Source organism: Ovis canadensis, chromosome 15 (assembly GCF_042477335.2).
Source record: "Ovis canadensis isolate MfBH-ARS-UI-01 breed Bighorn chromosome 15, ARS-UI_OviCan_v2, whole genome shotgun sequence".
In the NCBI taxonomy this organism is placed as follows: domain Eukaryota; kingdom Metazoa; phylum Chordata; class Mammalia; order Artiodactyla; family Bovidae; genus Ovis; species Ovis canadensis.
The window spans coordinates 90,137,549-90,155,426 of NC_091259.1; the positions used below are offsets into that span (position 1 = coordinate 90,137,549).

Here is a 17,878-nt window from a genome sequence, read left to right on the forward strand (position 1 = left end):
GCGCACAGGATTGGACCAGGGATCAAACCCGTTTCCCCTACACTGGGATTGCAGTTTCAGCCACTGAACCATCGGGGGGGCCCACACCCCAGGTTTTTTAAGGAAAGTTATGTAAACATAAGATCTTTATCTGTCTCCCTTATGACAAAATAAGAAATAAAAACATCAGGTGATACCATCCTCGCCAATCCCCAGCACCAAGAGGCCTGCTGATCTATCTAAACACGCTAGAAACACGCTAAAAGGCATGTTCAGGAGAAACAAGCAGGAATGTTGGCACATTTTTTTTCAAGTATACAATTTGTTTTTATTTACAATACCCTATAAAAATGTAAATTTAGAAACTTCTTAATTAATTAAAACCAAACAAAAAAGATAAAAGCACAGAAGAGAAGAGATAATCGTCGAGCCTTCACCTGATCGGCTGTGAAGGGAAGGCAGGGGGTGATGGCAGAGGGGAGGAGGGGCGCACGGGGGACAGGGGGGAGAAGTACAGGCGGAGAATAGGACAGCCGGTTGGAGCGGAGGGCCTCACTGCTGTACAATACATTTATGTGCAAAATGTTCATTTGGGTATTAAATACCGGAACCTGCCCCCCTCCCCACTACATTCAGAAAGGTAAGAGCAGCGAGGTGTGCTCAGGACAGGCGGGTGAGATCAATCAGATGCCGTCTGTTCAGGGCTGGCATCACCAGGGACCCAGGCCCTCATCTGGGTGACTGCGGAGCGGTAGAGGGTGGTGACGGGGCCACAGGCCCAGGCCCTGGCTGCAGGCGAGACCAAGGGGCTAGGGCAGCGCTTCCGCCTGCCGAGCCAAGGGACCAAGGGGTGGAGCGGCGGCCTGCGCTCCCGCGGGGAGGTGTGGAGGCCCCCCCAGGACACCAAGTGCAGACAGGGAAGGGGACGTCAGAGCATGGCTCACTGCAGCGGTCTCAGGAAGACAGAGCGAGCGCTGACGCTGCGCGGTGGCAGCAGGCTCCAGGCCCGCGCTCCCGCAAGCCTCCGCGCACCTGCAGGCGCGGCTCAAGCGCCCGCGGCCGGAGCGGGACCGAGCCTAGCCGTGTGCCGCCTCCACTGCTGCGCACAGAACCGAAGGAAACCCGGGCGGGGAGGAGACAAGAACGGCTCAGCTGAGGGCTGGGCACCGGCCACTGAGCGTGCTGAGCTTATTACGCGTGCTGCATACCCTATATTTTATTAGAACAGGGAGAACCCATCAAATCAGCAGAGGATGGATGAGGAACAGATTAAAAACACATCAGCTGGGTTGTGGTTAGAGAAGGGATGGTGTGCCAACTAAATTTCTCAGTCTAAACTCGTTCTTTAAGGGCCCTCTGGAGGCCACATAAACATACGTGTTGGGGTGTGTGTGCGCGCGTATATATTTATATCTCTACTTCATCAGCTCTCCTACAGTCATAGAAATAAGGGGCGATGAGGGAAGGGATTCTGTGGCAGGCTACAACCTACTCTGAGTTGGAGCGGTGGTGGGAGGATGAAGGGAGAGGTTATGTTTGTGTCTCAAGGGCAAAGAAAAGGCAGGATGGAGAAGACTCGAGTAATGTGGGACATGCAGGACTGTCACACAGAAGGTAAGAAACCAGCCGAAGTGTGAACCCAGCCACGCTTCACAGAGCAGTGGGCAGGACCTGGCATTCAGAGACAGCCCCTGTGAATGGACTCGGTCCCACCAGACGCTCTGGGGAGTGAGCTACCTTCCCTCCCTCGTTTAAAACAACACTCCATTGGCGATGGCAGCAGAGCGGTAGGCAGCCAAGAGGAGGCACAGGACGTGCGTGGAGGCCTTTACCGTATCCCCTGAACTAGCCTACGGCACAAAGAGAGAGAGGAGACCTGTGTGAATGAGTTCAGAGAGCAGTCATCTGCACCAGAACCCAGCCCTGTGTGACCTCTCCTATCGGAACACTGTGAGATCTGGACCCCGGCTGTTGTCCCACTGGGAGGGTTCTGCTGCGGCCACAGTGCTTCACATCCAGCAGACACTCGTGCATCTCACAGAAGTCTTTAATCTCTTCCACTGGATTCACGACGCCTTACGCCCCTCTCACCCCCAACCTCAACGTAGCTTCTAAAGTGCCAGCTTCAGGGAGATGTGGAACCCTCCTGTTTCCAACTTACTGCAGCTTTGTCTCCAGCAAGTTCAGTTTCTGTCGGTCAACGTAGCGAGAGAAGAGGGATGCTAGGTTTGTGGGTATAGAGACTGGCTTGGCCAGGCCCGTCTGGGGAATCCGCAAAAGTTCTCGGGTTGCCACGAACATCACCTCCGTCCTAACAGGGAAAACCGATAAAAATAATAATGTAAGAAAAGGAATGAAAAAGAGGACCTGAAAGAACTTCAAAGAAGAAACACGGCCCAGACTGACCACGGGTTGCTTTGCGCCGATTCTGAAGCGGTGTCTGAGCTCTGTAGGTCTTCCCCGCGGCTCAGGACGAGGAGGAGCAGGGACAGGCCAAACTGTGAGAGGAGACAGGGTGTCAGATGCCTCACTGACGGCCGGGGCCAGTGCTGAATGCAGGCACCCTCCACCGTGCTGCTCTGAGCCCACGCAGAGCCCAGGGGGTCCCTCCCGACTCGGCAGCTCAGGCTCTCAAGGGCAGCGGGAGCCCCGGGCCCCACAGCCCCCAGCTCCCCCATCCCACCCTTTGATGAAAAGCAGACTCGTCCCTGCCACAAGATGGGGCCGGGGGGCGGGTAGCTTTTCTCCTATTTACTAGAGCAGAAATAGAAGGGAAAGTTACAAGAAGACAAATTTTCATACAGAAAATTAAAAGTTTATAGAAAAAAACAAAAAAAGTAAAACACAGAGTTTGAATTAAGAAAAAGGTGTTAAAGCCCTGTGAGAAAATACACAAAGAAAGGGAAATGGAATGATTAGGCTATGAAGAAAACATTCCCTTAAAAAATGACATACATGTCTGGAAATATAAAGGCTTAGAGGATGCTAATGAGAGTTTGAAAGATGAAAAGAAGAGAGGATGAGCAGATCCATCCGCCGTATCTAGGACTGCTAACACATGAATATTTATTTCACTCCGTGGGCAGGAAGAGCAGAAAACACAGACTCTAAGGGGCAAAAACACGGGCGAGGCCGAGGCTGGACGCACGGGTCACGGCTGCCAGGGCCCAGGAAGGGAAGCGGGCAGGTCCTGGGACTCCAGCCCCCCGCTGAGTCCACCTCACGGAGGATATCCTCGCCTTTCCACAAAGGTCCCTTCATGTCACTGTCAGAAAAACAGCAGGTCACATCATCTCATCTGCCTTCAGGCTTTTGCACTGCCTTTATCAAAATAAAGCTAAGGGACCGAATAACGTGGAAGGCACACAACTCCGGGACCCCGTCTCGCGTCCCGAGGCCCCGCCGCCCTCTCCGTCTCCGAGGCGCTCCCTGCCCTTCCAGCCAGGCTCTCCAGGTTTTCAGGTGCAGAAGAGCCCCCCCCCCCCCCACCCACCCTCCCCAGGTCTCCTTGTCCCTCTACTGTAGCGGATGGTCCCGAGTGAGCGCCACTGCGTACCCAGCATTAAACTGCATCGTTCACGGCTGCCTGCTCACCTAAGTGACGCCGACATCACCTCCACTTTACAGATCAGGAAACCGGCTCAGCAAAGTGCAATGATCGGTTCACGGTCACAAACCTAGGACGCGGCCGAGGAGGGGTGGAAACCTGCTCTGCCTAAAAGCTCACCGCTCTCCTTCTGTACTGACTCCTGGGAGTCTCTGGACCTTTAATCTGATATAAATGAAATATGAACTGGGATGTCTTGTGACAAAGACCGCTCATTACCTACCTAATCCTCTTTCCTCCTACTAGATCTGACTCTACCCGTGGTGACAATGGCGTGAACTCAGAGATGTTTCCAGCTTTCCCTGCACTCGGGTGTGGCGTGAGACTACGAGCTGGCCGTTGAGATTAAGTAGAAGTCGGTGGTTAGAGCTCCGGGAAAAGGTCCAAGTGAGGAGGCCAGATCCCCCACACCCTTCACCCCTTTAAACCCCCCTCTCCTCCTGGTGCAGAGCGGAGCTCTAAATTCCACACCCACTGAGGACGCAAGCGTGGCAGCCGCTGCTGGGAGGGCACAGCAGGGGACCAAAGGAGTCTGCACCCCAACACAAACCGGGTTTTCTCCACATGAGGTACAGAGCACCCTGTCTTGTGAAAATCACTACCACCTCCAGCTTCTGTCACCACGAGCTTAATGGAGCTCCCGGCTGAGGCTACAGCTGCAACCCCCTAGCCCTCCTGTTTCCCGCCAGCAGCCACCATTTGTACCCGTTCCTCGGGCTGAGAAGGCTCGCAGGGCTCAGGGCTCACCTTGTTCTGGAGCACGGCAGAGAGGTGCGGGTTGGACGGAGCTGGGGCCGCTGCACTCTGAGGTAGGTTCATCAGCTGCTGCAGAAGGCTGGTGACGGTCACTGGTGGAAGATGGTAGAGGAGGAGAGAGAAGGGACTCAATAGGCACGGCAGCACCTACCGGAAGACAGAACGGACAGGCCATCACAGTCTGGTAGCTGCTGCTTCTGCCACAGCCCTGAGTGGGCAGGGACGGAGGGGTGCTCACTGCCCCAGGCAAGATGTAACAAAGGAGCCTGACAAGTCCGGCAGATACTGCCAGCATCTCAGCAGCGGATTCCATGGTAACTGCTGAGAGTTTTTTCCACGCGCACAGGAACATCATTACTTGTGTGAACCAAGGGTGCAAAATCACTTCTCAAATACAGAGCAAGATACATGATAGAACATCAGTATTCATTCTACAAATACTCAGATGCTTACAATGTACCAGGCACTATGGGCTAAAAACATAGGATAAACAGGACAGACCCTCAGGGGTCTAAGATACAGAGAAGCCGTGAGTTAACTGTCAACTTACTATACTATGAGAGGCACTCTAACAGGTAAATTCTGAGAGTCAGAGAGTTACTGAGAAGTATTTTCAGACTTAATGGTATCTTGATTTATCTTTATAAAAGCTCAATGAGGAAACGGAGAAGTGATCAATCAACGTTTATAGATCAGAGATGCTAAGTGATCAGAAACCCAGACTCTGGTCACAAAGCTAGTAGCCAGAACCAGAATTCAAGGCTGTTGGATTCCAGCCTGCTAGTTCACTCTTTCTGCTTTGCCAGAAGGCCCAGACTGGGAAATTAAAACACAGGGCTGCTGGTGTAACCAGGCTGTGACACTTCAAGTCGAGGGTGCTTCCAGCACTCAATGACCATAGCATGAAAAATGAAGGCTGGTTCAGCTTTAAGTAGCATTCAAGAACAGAGAGACTCCTTTTCATGGTCGACTCTTCTAAACAAGCAGAGCTTTAAAAATTAAAGCGTTCTTGCGTGCGTGCTAAGTCACTTCCGTTGTGTCCAACTCTGTGCGACCCCAGGGACCGTAGCCCGCCAGGCCCCTCTGTCCATGGGACTCTCCAGGCAAGAATCCTGGAGTGGGTCGCCGGGCCCTCCTCCAGGGGTCTCCCGACCCCAGGACCGCACCCATGTCTCCTGCGCCTCCTGCACTGGCAGGTGGCTCGTTACCACTAGCTCCGCCTGGGAGCCCAGAGCATTTTAAACGTACACAGAAGTACCAACAGTATAGTGAAGTCCACGTACCCACAACCAAACTCCAACAATTCAATCAGTAACAGGTTGCCAACCTCATTAAATCTATGTTCTTCCCGTACCACATCATCTTTTTCATAAACAGCAACACTTCACTGCTGTCACAATATTATCGTACCTGCGGAAGTTTAACTCCTTAACGATCATCTAATATCCACTCCAAACTCAAGTTAGTCCAGCTGGCTCAGAAGTGCCTAGGAGCCAATTTGTTCTAATGATGGTTCAAACCGGACCCGCGCGTTGCATGTGGCTTTAAGGCTTTCAGAATCTGTTAGCAGATCCTCTCACTGGCCCGTCTCCTTTTCTCATGCCATTTGTTTGAAGAAACTGGGTCATCTGTCCCATAGTTTGAATCTGGCTAATGGCACCTCTGTGGTATCACTTAGGAATGACCCAATCTTCAGTCTTTCGCCCGTAAAAACTGGTAATTAGGATCAGAGGTTTGACTGAACTCGAGTTCAGCAGAGGGGGCAGGGCGGTGTGCAGCAAGACGCCCATGGAGAGCTGAGAGCTCCCTCCGCGCAGCGTCAGGACGCTGCCCCCTCCGTGGGGCTTGAGGTCGTCTGCGGGTTCAGGTGTGGCCAGCCTGCCCCAACCAAAGAAATGAGAAAATCCCCATTCATCTCTGACCTCACGCGTTCAGCTCCAGTAATGGCTGCTGCCCAGACAGACTTTTTTCCATTAGGAGCTGTAAAACGGCCATTTTGTCGTTTCTTTGGAATTTGTTAGCTGAAATTCTTCTGTAAAGAAGAACTTCCTAGTATCAACACTCTAGTCACCCTGACACGTGGCTGTAATGCAGCAGGATAACTGCTTCTTTTCCTTACTTACCACTCTTCAGAATAATGAGTAGATGGCCAAGCAATCTCTTAAAGTGTTCAGTACATTCTTTTCATATTATGGACTCACGAAACATATCCAGTCTACAGCAATGCACTGGTGTTAATTTTTGCTTCTGACACAAATTATCCCATTGTGACCAAAAAGGGGGTTCCTTCAAGTCAGTCTGTGCATCTTTCAGGCAGAACCATAGTCATCTTTCAGCTCTCTTGGTTTCTGGCATGATACTCCATAATTATCTTGTACATTTTATGCCTCAGACCTGGAACCTGTTATTACTTCAAACAAACAGTATTTACAGATGTGGTCTATTACTCTTTAACACATACAGGTAAAATCTTAGCCTCTAAATTCAACCAAGTTTTCCTCAGTAGCAGGTGAGCTCCACTACAGCAGGCCTCTCTGGGTTTCTAACTCCTAGCACCGAGAATTAGGTGCTGTACTTACAGGACCTGACCAGTGCCTGGGACATAGAAGTGCTTAGTAAGTATTTGCTGAGTAAAGAAACTCTTTCAAGTCTATTGTTTCAGAAAGAATAATTCTCACACCTTTTGGGTTCATTCTCATAAACTCTATTCTTCTGAATCTCATACTTAATGACACTAGCCCTTTGTGCTAACTGTATCAACTTCTTGCTTTGAAGGTCTAATACTATTTCGAATTTTGCTAATCTTTCAAGTATTGTGATAGGAATAAGCAGAGAGCAATTCTTACAAACTTGATAATCACGTTTCAAATTCTAGCCCATGGCTTCCCTAGTGCTCGGCAGTAAAGAACCTGCCTGCCGGTTCAGGAGGCACGGGTTTGACCCCCCGTGCGGGAGGACCCCATGTGCCCTGGAGTCACTAGGCCGGTGCGCCCCGACTGCTAAAGCCCACACCCCCGAGAGAGAGAGGCCCGAGCGCGGTAACTGGAGCAGCCCTGCTGGCCACCACGAGAGGAGCGCCCATGAGGCGACAAAGACCCAGCACGGTCAAAAATAAATTAAATCTAAAATACTACTAAAAACAGTAAAGAAAATAGAACCCACAAATTCTAGCCCAGTTTAAACTGCTTAAAAGCACTGGCCCAATTCCTGTGGGACACCATTGAAGTAAGCATACAGGTCAGTGTTAAGCCACTAAAAACAGCCCATGAATGATACTTTATATCCAATAAGGTAAGCAAGATCATGAACTGCAAATAGTGAGCAGTCAGACCCAGCCGGGGGCCTGACCTTCTCTCTGTAAATACAGATTCAGCAAGTCTGGGGTAGGGCTGAACTATTTGCTTCCAAAGCAGTTCTAATGCAGATCACAGCTTAACAACTGTGTCACACGAGACGGAATTACTGCTTTCCTCATGTTTAGGGACATGGTCTGTTGGATAAAGAAGTAGCATTAAAAACATAGGCTTGGAGTAAAGTTTTTGCTTTAAATACTCATGGAGCCAAAGATTAGGTAAAAGAACACAAAAGGGAAAAGGGGGGAAAATAAGAAGTTTGGCTTCTGGAAATCTTATCCACTGTGAAGACCCAAGGGAAAGAGGACCCCACATGGCGGGTCACCTCATCCTGCGCATCCTTCTTGATGAGGAAAGGCAGGTTCCTGGCTGTTGTCATGAGAATGTCCGCTGCTTGCTCTGTGGAGAGGAAAGGCAGGACCCGGGCCACCATCCTCTTCCCCTTTCGGATGCACATGATCTGCACAAAGTGGTCGTCACTCAGGCTGCAGGGAAGAAAAGGCCAGCTCGGGTCAGCAACAGCAACGCAGAAACCCCCTTTCTCCTCCTACATGTTGCCAGATGAACACACTGCATTCATGTGCACCCTGCAATGATCTGCACTACAAAACAGTGAGAATTACTTTACCAACTCTCAACAAATAATAAAAAGTAAATTCTTTGAGTTTCATGAATATTGAAAATCATTTCAAAAACTGTACATTAAAAAAACTAATCTAACCATAGGCACTGATTTCCTTTATTAACTTTCAAGTAACGACACAAATGACATGGTTAAAACAGCAAAATCTGAAATATACATGTATTAATAATATTCATAATCTCAGAGATAATTCACTAGTGCTATCATTTTGAAGGTATTTTTGCTGTGTATTATATATTTTTATCTTTCATTTTTAAAAAAGGGGGATCCATATAATTTATATGGCTTGTTACTTTTTTCACTCAAAAACTTATAAACACTTTTCCATGGCAATACATAATACTTTACAGATTTTACTGGCTACGTAACCGTCCAATCTACGGAGAAACCCAGATTTATTCAACCAAGCTCCCTGTCAGTCCAACTCCAGAAAAGATGTGCTAAAAAGAAGATCCTTTTCAAAAAGAATCATCAATTCTCTTGAATGGGCAAAGACAAAGGGAGCGTCCTCTTGCATTCATCAAATAAATACTGTGATTTCTGGAACATTTACCATTAGCAAGATTCTATTCCAGATACTGGGTGGGAGAGAGATGACAGAGAGACAGAGAAATTATACTAAGAAGCTTAGTCTTCACTGGAAGACTGACTGGCTTCCACAGCAAATAAGAATTGTATGGCAATCCCAGGAAAGCATGAATGTTTACACTTTCCATCTTAGTAGGAAAGAAAATACATAAAGATTACACGGTTGAACATTAGTAAGCATAAACTAGATACAATCTATAAGCTCAACAAAAGAAACTAAATGTTTCCCACTGTCTCCAGCGTCCAGCACTGTTCCTAATAGGTATTGAAGAGGTACTTGCTAAATGAATGAATTCAAGATACATAGATTTCCACCCCCTCCCCCCCCCTCCCAGGCTCAAAAGGATTCTAAAATGTTTTCTATGGAGTGAGCTTACTGAAATGGTAAGGAAGGGTAAGGGCAGGATATATAAAGCTCAAAGGAATCCAGCGAGACTAATGTTCTCACCAAAGGACACAATTCTCACCTCTCCTGTCCAGGCAATTTCCCCCTTAAGTTGTCGTACATGCAACAAATTTTGTGCTTTCTTTCATCCATCAGGGCAGGTCGCTCTTCTTCCAGACTTAGGAGGTAACGCCTTTCGTAATCCTCCACATCAAGCAGTAAACTGTAGGTCTAAGGGAGAGACAAAGCGGGCCTCAGCAAACTCAGCGTGAGGTGCACAACGTGGCCGTCCAGGACTAGCAGACAACAACGTAAGAGTGGAAGCTCACAGAAGAGTGAGAGGAAAAACCTGCTCGCTTAAACCCAGAGAAACACTGTCAAACAACTCAGGAAGAAGACACCCTTCAGGAATCGCTCCCTGCCCCTTCTTGACCACTAATCCAGCAGGCGATGGTAGTGACACGATTATCCACTTCCCAAAGTTTCCAGCAGCAGCCCTGTTAGTAACGTGAGCAACGCGCGCCACCGCGTCCCGTGATGCCTCTATCTGTGAAAACGAAACAGCTAGCGACTATAGGGTGCCAGGCCCTGCTCTAAGCACCGTGCCAATACTCACTCATGGAATACTCACCACAGCCCAGTGAGAGGAGACTCTCACCACTTTCATTCTCAAAGATTAAAAAACCAAAGACGGCACAGAAAGGTTAAATGACTTGCCTCAAGTCACAGACTTGGTGAGAAATGATTTGGAGCCTGTTCTCAGAGTCTGTGCTCTTAACGCCTATACTCTATGCCCCACAACATGCTGTTTTATGGTTCAACACTAACTGCCTACTACTGATTTTCCTTAGAACCCAGGACAGTGCCCAACACCCAGGGAATGGTCAATAAACATACGGGAACTGACTGAACAGACGATCCATTCACAGGCAGAACAGTGTAATTTTTCTTTTCATTTTCTTAGAAAGATGCCCTGCCCTAAACACTCAGCCACTAACTGAACAAGCCTGGACAAAACCCCAGGACTTCTGATTGTAACTACAGTGCTCTTTCCACGAGGCCACAGGCGAGGTAAACCACACTCCTTTCCAGCATGCCCTGTACACAACAGGCACTTTACACAAACATGTACATTAGTTAAAATCACAGGACACTGACCGACTGTTTACTTTCCCACGTGTTGTGTACACATACATTTCACAGTCTGCTAAATTGAAACTAACTACAGCACCTTTAGCAGTTCTAAAACTTACTTTCTCAATTATGAAAAGGGTTTTTCGTCTTTTGTCCCGAACCTGTTTTTCTTTTGTCTCCTAAAAAAAAAGAAAAGACTTTTCAATATGAACTCTTTAACCATGTTAAGAATTATTTACTGCTGGTAAATTCCACAGGTAATTCTATTTGTGACAGTACTGTGGGGATTAATAATCAGGCAGAAGTAATGGGGGCAAAGGTCACAGAGCTGACTGAAGGGCCCACACATGAACTAGTAACTAAGTTCAGAGAGGAGCAAAAGGTACTGGAGAATGCAATGGAAAATGAAGATACCATAGGAAAATCTTAAACACACAGAAAATGATAGTTTTAAAAGCTGGAACAAACAGCTAATGCTGTTTGTGGCCAGGGTTACCCAGTTCAAAGGCTCCTGCCACCCCAGGTTCTGCCTGGCTGCCTTAGGATCCCAACCCAGGGACCGTCAAAGAAGCAGTGCTGACCCAGACTTCCTTAAACACACAATTCTGTGGCTACTTACATCATCCTCACTCCGAGACGTCACAACAGCATCAATCATTTTTCGGGGATTATTCACACTAGAGACAGTGAGCTTTCCCAAAGAGCCCTCAAACTGCACTGCAAGGACAAAAAGTTGCCAACAAGTAAAAACCCAGCAACACAGGCAGACAGCATTCAACGAAGATCATCACAGTCTCTCTTTTCTGGCCCCACTGCATGGCCTGCTGTTGTTTAGTTGCTGAGTCGTGTCCGACTCTTTGTGGCCCCATGGACTGCAGCCCGCCAGGCTCCTCTGTCCGTGCGATTTCCCAAACAAGAATACTGAAGCAGGTTGCCACTTTTTTCTCCAGGGGATCTTCCTGACCCAGGGATTGAACCCGCGTCTCCTCTGTCCCTTGCACGGTAGGTGGGTTCTCTGCTGCTGAGCCTCCAGGGAAGCCCCGCTGTGTTCCATGCGGGGACTTTAGTTCCCCTGACCAGGGATGGAACTCAAGCCCCCTGCAGTGGAAGCACAGTCTTAACCACTAGACTGCCAGGAGGTCCTATGTTCTCTAGTCTTTACTCCAGACCTAAAAATTCACTACAAAAATCCATGTATTATCGAAGGCAATCTCTTATCAAAAGATATCCTTTTCCATTTTTTTTTTTGGTTGTAATTATGAAAAGTCTGAAGTATCTTCCCCTTTATCTATTTTATGGATACTAGAAATTATAACATTTTAAAAAGTCATGGAATCTCAAGCAGGAATGGACTTAAAAGGTCATCTGTCAAACTATCCAGTTCACGCTTGAGTAAGTGGGCCTCCGCATCTGTCAGGGACAGCGGTGCCGCGCACATCAGTCTCACACGTCCCCTTCCCGTCATCCACACAGCTGCGGCTGCCGTCCCGCCAGCAGCACAGCGCGTCTCTCGGCCGTGGGCGTGGGACGGCGGCCTCACCTGGCTTGTAGGTGTGCTCCAGCCTGGCCACCTGGGGCGTGATGAGCTTGGTGCGTTCCTTTCTTGGGCCATCACCGTGCACTTCTTCAGCAGCTGACAGCTTCTCCAGTTTTTCAAAGTAATTCTGCCATGTGAGAAGAGGATTGGCCGCTCTCTATCATGGAGCGACTTACACCAGTGGCAGCACCGCTGCTCGCGCTCTATACGTACTGGCTTTTAACTTTTATCAGATTGTGAAGAATTTACTTTATCAAAAAATCCCAGCCTTCAAAATTAGCATCAATGGAAACATCATTAGACTGCCAAAATTCTTAATTTTAAGAACCAGATTATTGATGCCAAAAAGATTTGAAAATATTGGTTTGAGAGTCTCTACAGTTTAGAAAAGGCATATATGCAAACCTTTCAGTGAATATTGTGAGAGATTCTTCAGCTTGAAAAACGGGACAAAATTCTTACCTACTTGAAGACTACCTCAGAAGAAAATTATACCAATATTTAAATGAGTACCTTCACCAGGGTAAGTGACTAAGCTTACCTTTCAAACTGGCCCAGAGTGCATACCTGGTAATAAGAATCATCCAGGTAGGGGTCAGTGCTCATGCCTGGTAACAGAAGTCATCCGGGCACTGGCCCAGAGCACGCACCTGGTAGTAGAAGTCGTCCAGGTAGGGGTCAGTGCTCTGCAGCTGCATCATCTGAATCTTAGAGACCCAGTCTTTCTCTCGCTGCAGCATGAGGTTAGCATACGGGTCCTTCCGGATATGATCCTGATGACTGCTCCGGTGACTCCCTCTGTCTCCTGCACCGTTGAGAGTCCGATGCTGACTGGAAAGGAAATATAGGTCACATGCACTCCGAGTGGACACATGAATTACACCTTATAACAATACTGGAGTAAACCAGGCCAACTAAAAAAAAAAAAAAAAATCCCCTTTGCTTTTATTAAAAGAGGAGTGAAAAAGAATAGAATTTTAACAAAATTTGAGAGGAAGGAGCTATGGAATACCTAATCAGAGGACTAAACTAAAATCTGGGTGCCTTACCATAAGCTAAGCACCTTCTCCTATGGACTTGTGTATAAGCCCCATAATAACCCTATGAGGTCCGTAAGTTTATTTTCCCCACTTAAGACAACAAACTGAGCTCAGAAGAGATCAGGTAACTTGCCCAAAGCAGTACACCTGGCAGCAGTGAGAGGTGTGACCACAGGCCACCTTGACTCCAAGTCTACATACTTTTAAAAAACTTGTTGAAAATTATGATATACTTTAAACACATAGAAAGGTCCAGCAAACATTATTCAAAAATCCATTTACTCACCATTTGGACTAAATGAAAAAATTATTTGGTCAAATTTGTTTCAGATTTTTAAAAAGTAAAATATTAAACTAACACAGTGCTACGTTTACAGTTGAGGGGCCACCTACAGCCCTCAAGATCAGTTTCCAGCTCCCCTTCCTTCCTATAGGAACTACTATCCTGACTTTGATACATATCCTTCAAGAAATATTTTTATACTTTTACTACTTGTACACCTACCTTTTATTACTTATATTACTTGTACATCTACCTTTAAATATCATACAGTAGTATTCCATTTTACATAAATGGTATTAGGCATAAAATTCTGCTCCTTGATTCTTTTTTTTTTTTTTTATTAAATTTTAAAATCTTTAATTCTTACATGCATTCCCAAACATGAACCCCCCTCCCACCTCCCTCCCCAGAACATCTTTCTGGGTCATCCCCATGCACCAGCCCCAAGCATGCTGCATCCTGCGTCAGACATAGACTGGCGATTCAATTCACATGATAGTATACATGTTAGAATGGCATTCTCCCAAATCATCCCACCCTCTTCCTCTCCCTCTGAGTCCAAAAGTCCGTTATACACATCTGTGTCTCTTTCCCTGTCTTGCATACAGGGTCGTCATTGCCATCTTCCTAAATTCCATATATATGTGTTAGTATACTGTATTGGTGTTTTTCTTTCTGGCTTACTTCACTCTGTATAATCGGCTCCAGTTTCATCCATCTCAACAGAACTGATTCAAATGAATTCTTTTTAACGGCTGAGTAATACTCCATTGTGTATATGTACCACAGCTTTCTTATCCATTCATCTGCTGATGGACATCTAGGTTGTTTCCATGTCCTGGCTATTATAAACAGTGCTGCGATGAACATTGGGGTACATGTGTCTCTTTCAATTCTGGTTTCCTTGGTGTGTATGCCCAGAAGTGGGATTGCTGGGTCATAAGGTAGTTCTATTTGCAATTTTTTAAGGAATCTCCACACTGTTCTCCATAGTGGCTGTACTAGTTTGCATTCCCACCAACAGTGTAGGAGGGTTCCCTTTTCTCCACACCCTCTCCAGCATTTATTGCTTGCAGATTTTTGGATCGCAGCCATTCTGACTGGTGTGAAGTGGTACCTCATTGTGGTTTTGATTTGCATTTCTCTAATAATGAGTGATGTTGAGCATCTTTTCATGTGTTTGTTAGCCATCCGTATGTCTTCTTTGGAGAAATGTCTATTTAGTTCTTTGGCCCATTTTTTGATTGGGTCGTTTATTTTTCTGGAGTTGAGCTGCATAAGTTGCTTGTATATTTTTGAGATTAGTTGTTTGTCAGTTGCTTCATTTGCTATTATTTTCTCCCATTCAGAAGGCTGTCTTTTCACCTTGCTTATATTTTCCTTTGTTGTGCAGAAGCTTTTAATTTTAATTAGATCCCATTTATTTGTGCTTTTATTTCCAGAATTCTGGGAGGTGGATCATAGAGGATCCTGCTGTGATTTATGTCTGAGAGTGTTTTGCCTATGTTCTCCTCTAGGAGTTTTATAGTTTCTGATCTTACATTTAGATCTTTAATCCATTTTGAGTTTATTTTCGTGTGCGGTGTTAGAAAGTGATCTAGTTTCATTCTTTTACAAGTGGTTGACCAGTTTTCCCAGCACCACTTGTTAAAGAGATTGTCTTTACTCCATTGTATATTCTTGCCTCCTTTGTCAAAGATAAGGTGTCCATATGTGTGTGGATTTATCTCTGGGCTTTCTATTTTGTTCCATTGATCTATATGTCTGTCTTTGTGCCAGTACCATACTGTCTTGATGACTGTGGCTTTGTAGTAGAGCCTGAAGTCAGGCAAGTTGATTCTTCCAGTTCCATTCTTCTTTCTCAAGATTGCTTTGGCTATTCGAGGTTTTTTGTATTTCCATACAAATCTTGAAATTATTTGTTCTAGTTCTGTGAAAAATGTGGCTGGTAGCTTGATAGGGATTGCATTGAATTTGTAAATTGCTTTGGGTAGTATACTCATTTTCACTATATTGATTCTTCCAATCCATGAACATGGTATATTTCTCCATCTATTAGTGTCCTCTTTGATTTCTTTCATCAGTGTTTTATAGTTTTCTATATATAGGTCTTTAGTTTCTTTAGGAAGATATATTCCTAAGTATTTTATTCTTTTCGTTGCAATGGTGAATGGAATTGTTTCCTTAATTTCTTTTTCTACTTTCTCATTATTAGTGTATAGGAATGCAAGGGATTTCTGTGTGTTGATTTTATATCCTGCAACTTTACTATATTCATTGATGAGCTCTAGTAATTTTCTGGTGGAGTCTTTAGGGTTTTCCATGTAGAGGATCATGTCATCTGCAAACAGTGATAGTTTTACTTCTTCTTTTCCAATTTGGATTCCTTTTATTTCTTTTTCTGCTCTGATTGCTGTGTCCACTTTCACCGCTACTATTCAACACAGTTCTGGAAGTTTTGGCCACAGCAATCAGAGCAGAAAAAGAAATAAAAGGAATCCAAATTGCTCCTTGATTCTTATTCAATATTATATGTTTCATACTTGTCCACATTGATAATATACCCCCCAGGTATATTCTGAAAAGTAAAACTGCTAGGATTCAATGTATCTACATTATAAATCTTATTGTTTATTGCCAAATTCTCTCTCCAAAGCCTATATATATTCCATTCCTGCTAACGACGACAGTGTTGAGACACTTCATGTTTTGCTGTCTGAGGATATAAAACGGTTATCTAATTTCAATCTGCACTTTTCTCATTACAAGTGAGCCTGAAAATCTTTGTGTTCTTATGAGCCATGTAGGTTTCCTCTATTGAAAGACTGCATGCTTGTGTCTGATGCCTTTTATTACACAGAAGTTTAATATATTTTTACAATTTCATAAAAAATATTTGTAAACAACTTTACAAATAACTGCTGCTAACTGCTGTACAAAGAAATGTACAATTTAATGTATACAAATTGGTAAGTCTGGACAAATGCAAACACTTGTCATGCCAGCAGCATAAAAAAGGCACTAGACATATACACCCACTCCTTGGGTCCCTTTGTTCTTCTTCCCTTTTGGGGGGTTTGGGGGCGGGTAAGATACTTAACATGAGATCTACCTTTTCAAATTCTGAAATGCACAATACCATAATGTCAACTGCAGGCCTGTTTGTATTTTAACAGTCAATGTATTATTAATCTTTTCCTTTACGGTTTGTATTTTTTGTATCTTAAAGGCCCATACTAGTTTTTTACCTCTGCAAAGAATATTCCAGAATTTTTTTTTTGACAGAAAAAGGAAATTAGACACAAAGAACCATAAAAGGGAAGGCTGCAAAAACTTCAAAGTTATGTTTAATTCTCTTATTTTATGTATAAGAATGATGACAAAATATAAGCTCCATGAAAGCAAGGGCATGTTATGTCTTGTTCTTTCAATCTCCCAAACTGACCACAGTAGCTGGTACACAGCTGGGGCCACATATATAAATATATATTTGAATGAAGATTAAACAGAGGCAAAAACAAAGTGACTGTCGGCTTTACATAAGACCCAAATGTAATGCTAGAGACTATACTTCAAGATCACCTCTGAGCCGAGACGGTAAACAAAACGCAGCCAGAAGTATGGGAAGAACTCGGTAAGGAGTGAGTGGAAGATGCTGGCCACCCCCACCCCAGATCTAGACTGCATTTCAGAATCATATTAACTTGGAAATAAGTTGATAAGCTCTAGTCATTCAAAGCTTGTGCATTACATAAACTAGCACATATGATCTGACTTAGCCAGTTGAAATAAGCTCAATATTGATTAAATTTACTTAAAAAGTAAGCTAAATCAGGCAAAAATGAAACCTAGATTAAGAAACCACAAAAGAGGTTAAGTACGTACTTTCTATTCTGTTGCTGCCTCTGATGCAAGAGTCGACGGTGCTGTGGATGAAGATGGGTTGTGTCTGGTCTAAACACTGGGGTCTGCGATCTAAGAAAAAGGGAAAGATGTTCAGTTCTGTCCTTTTGATGACCTGAAGCTTTAAAGAATGTGATCAATACCGGATAACTTCACACAGGTTCACCCAAGAGAATGTTGGTGTCTACTCTAAGAAGATCTTTCAGAAGGAAGACATAGCTGTATTTTCAAGTCTTCCATGAAAGACAATTCTCAACTCCTAAGAAGACAATCATAAAATCTGAGTGAATCAGCAGTAAGCTAGTTTAATTCTCTTTGCTCCTAGCTGTTAAGGAGAAGTCTCTAACTAAATTTAATGTACTCAAATTCAGATTTGGAAATGATCCTGAAAATATACATGTGACGGTTAATTTAATATGCTGATTGCCTAAGACACCCAGTTGTTTGGACACTCATCTAGATATTGCTGTGATGGTGTTTTATAGATGCTATTAACATTTACAATTAACTTTAAGAAATAGAAAGATGGCCCTAGATAATGTGGGTGGGACTTGCCTATCAGTTGAAGGCCCTAAAAGGAAAACCAGTTTCCCAGAGAAGGAATTTTGCCTCAAGACTGGAATATGGGAAGGCCTGATTGCGTCTCCAGCCTGCTCACCTGCCCTACAAA

The 17,878-nt window shown here is 45.1% G+C and overlaps 1 protein-coding gene across 4 annotated transcripts in view; it reads right to left on the reverse strand.

Moving 5' to 3' along the window:
* Positions 1–281: 281 nt before the first annotated feature.
* PATL1 (PAT1 homolog 1, processing body mRNA decay factor) overlaps positions 282–17,878 on the reverse strand; it is a 31,238-nt gene continuing 13,641 nt past the window's right edge. For all 4 annotated transcript variants that reach the window (XM_069553250.1, XM_069553248.1, XM_069553249.1 and 1 more), the window contains 11 exons: positions 17,191–17,280; positions 12,633–12,813; positions 11,986–12,109; positions 11,065–11,162; positions 10,565–10,624; positions 9,394–9,542; positions 8,021–8,180; positions 4,334–4,489; positions 2,386–2,477; positions 2,141–2,290; positions 282–1,829 (listed from right to left, as the gene is read on the reverse strand). In XM_069553250.1, coding sequence (XP_069409351.1) covers positions 1,808–1,829; positions 2,141–2,290; positions 2,386–2,477; positions 4,334–4,489; positions 8,021–8,180; positions 9,394–9,542; positions 10,565–10,624; positions 11,065–11,162; positions 11,986–12,109; positions 12,633–12,813; positions 17,191–17,280 — 1,282 coding nt within the window. In that variant the 3' untranslated portion in view covers positions 282–1,807. The remainder of the gene's footprint in view (positions 1,830–2,140; positions 2,291–2,385; positions 2,478–4,333; positions 4,490–8,020; positions 8,181–9,393; positions 9,543–10,564; positions 10,625–11,064; positions 11,163–11,985; positions 12,110–12,632; positions 12,814–17,190; positions 17,281–17,878) is intronic.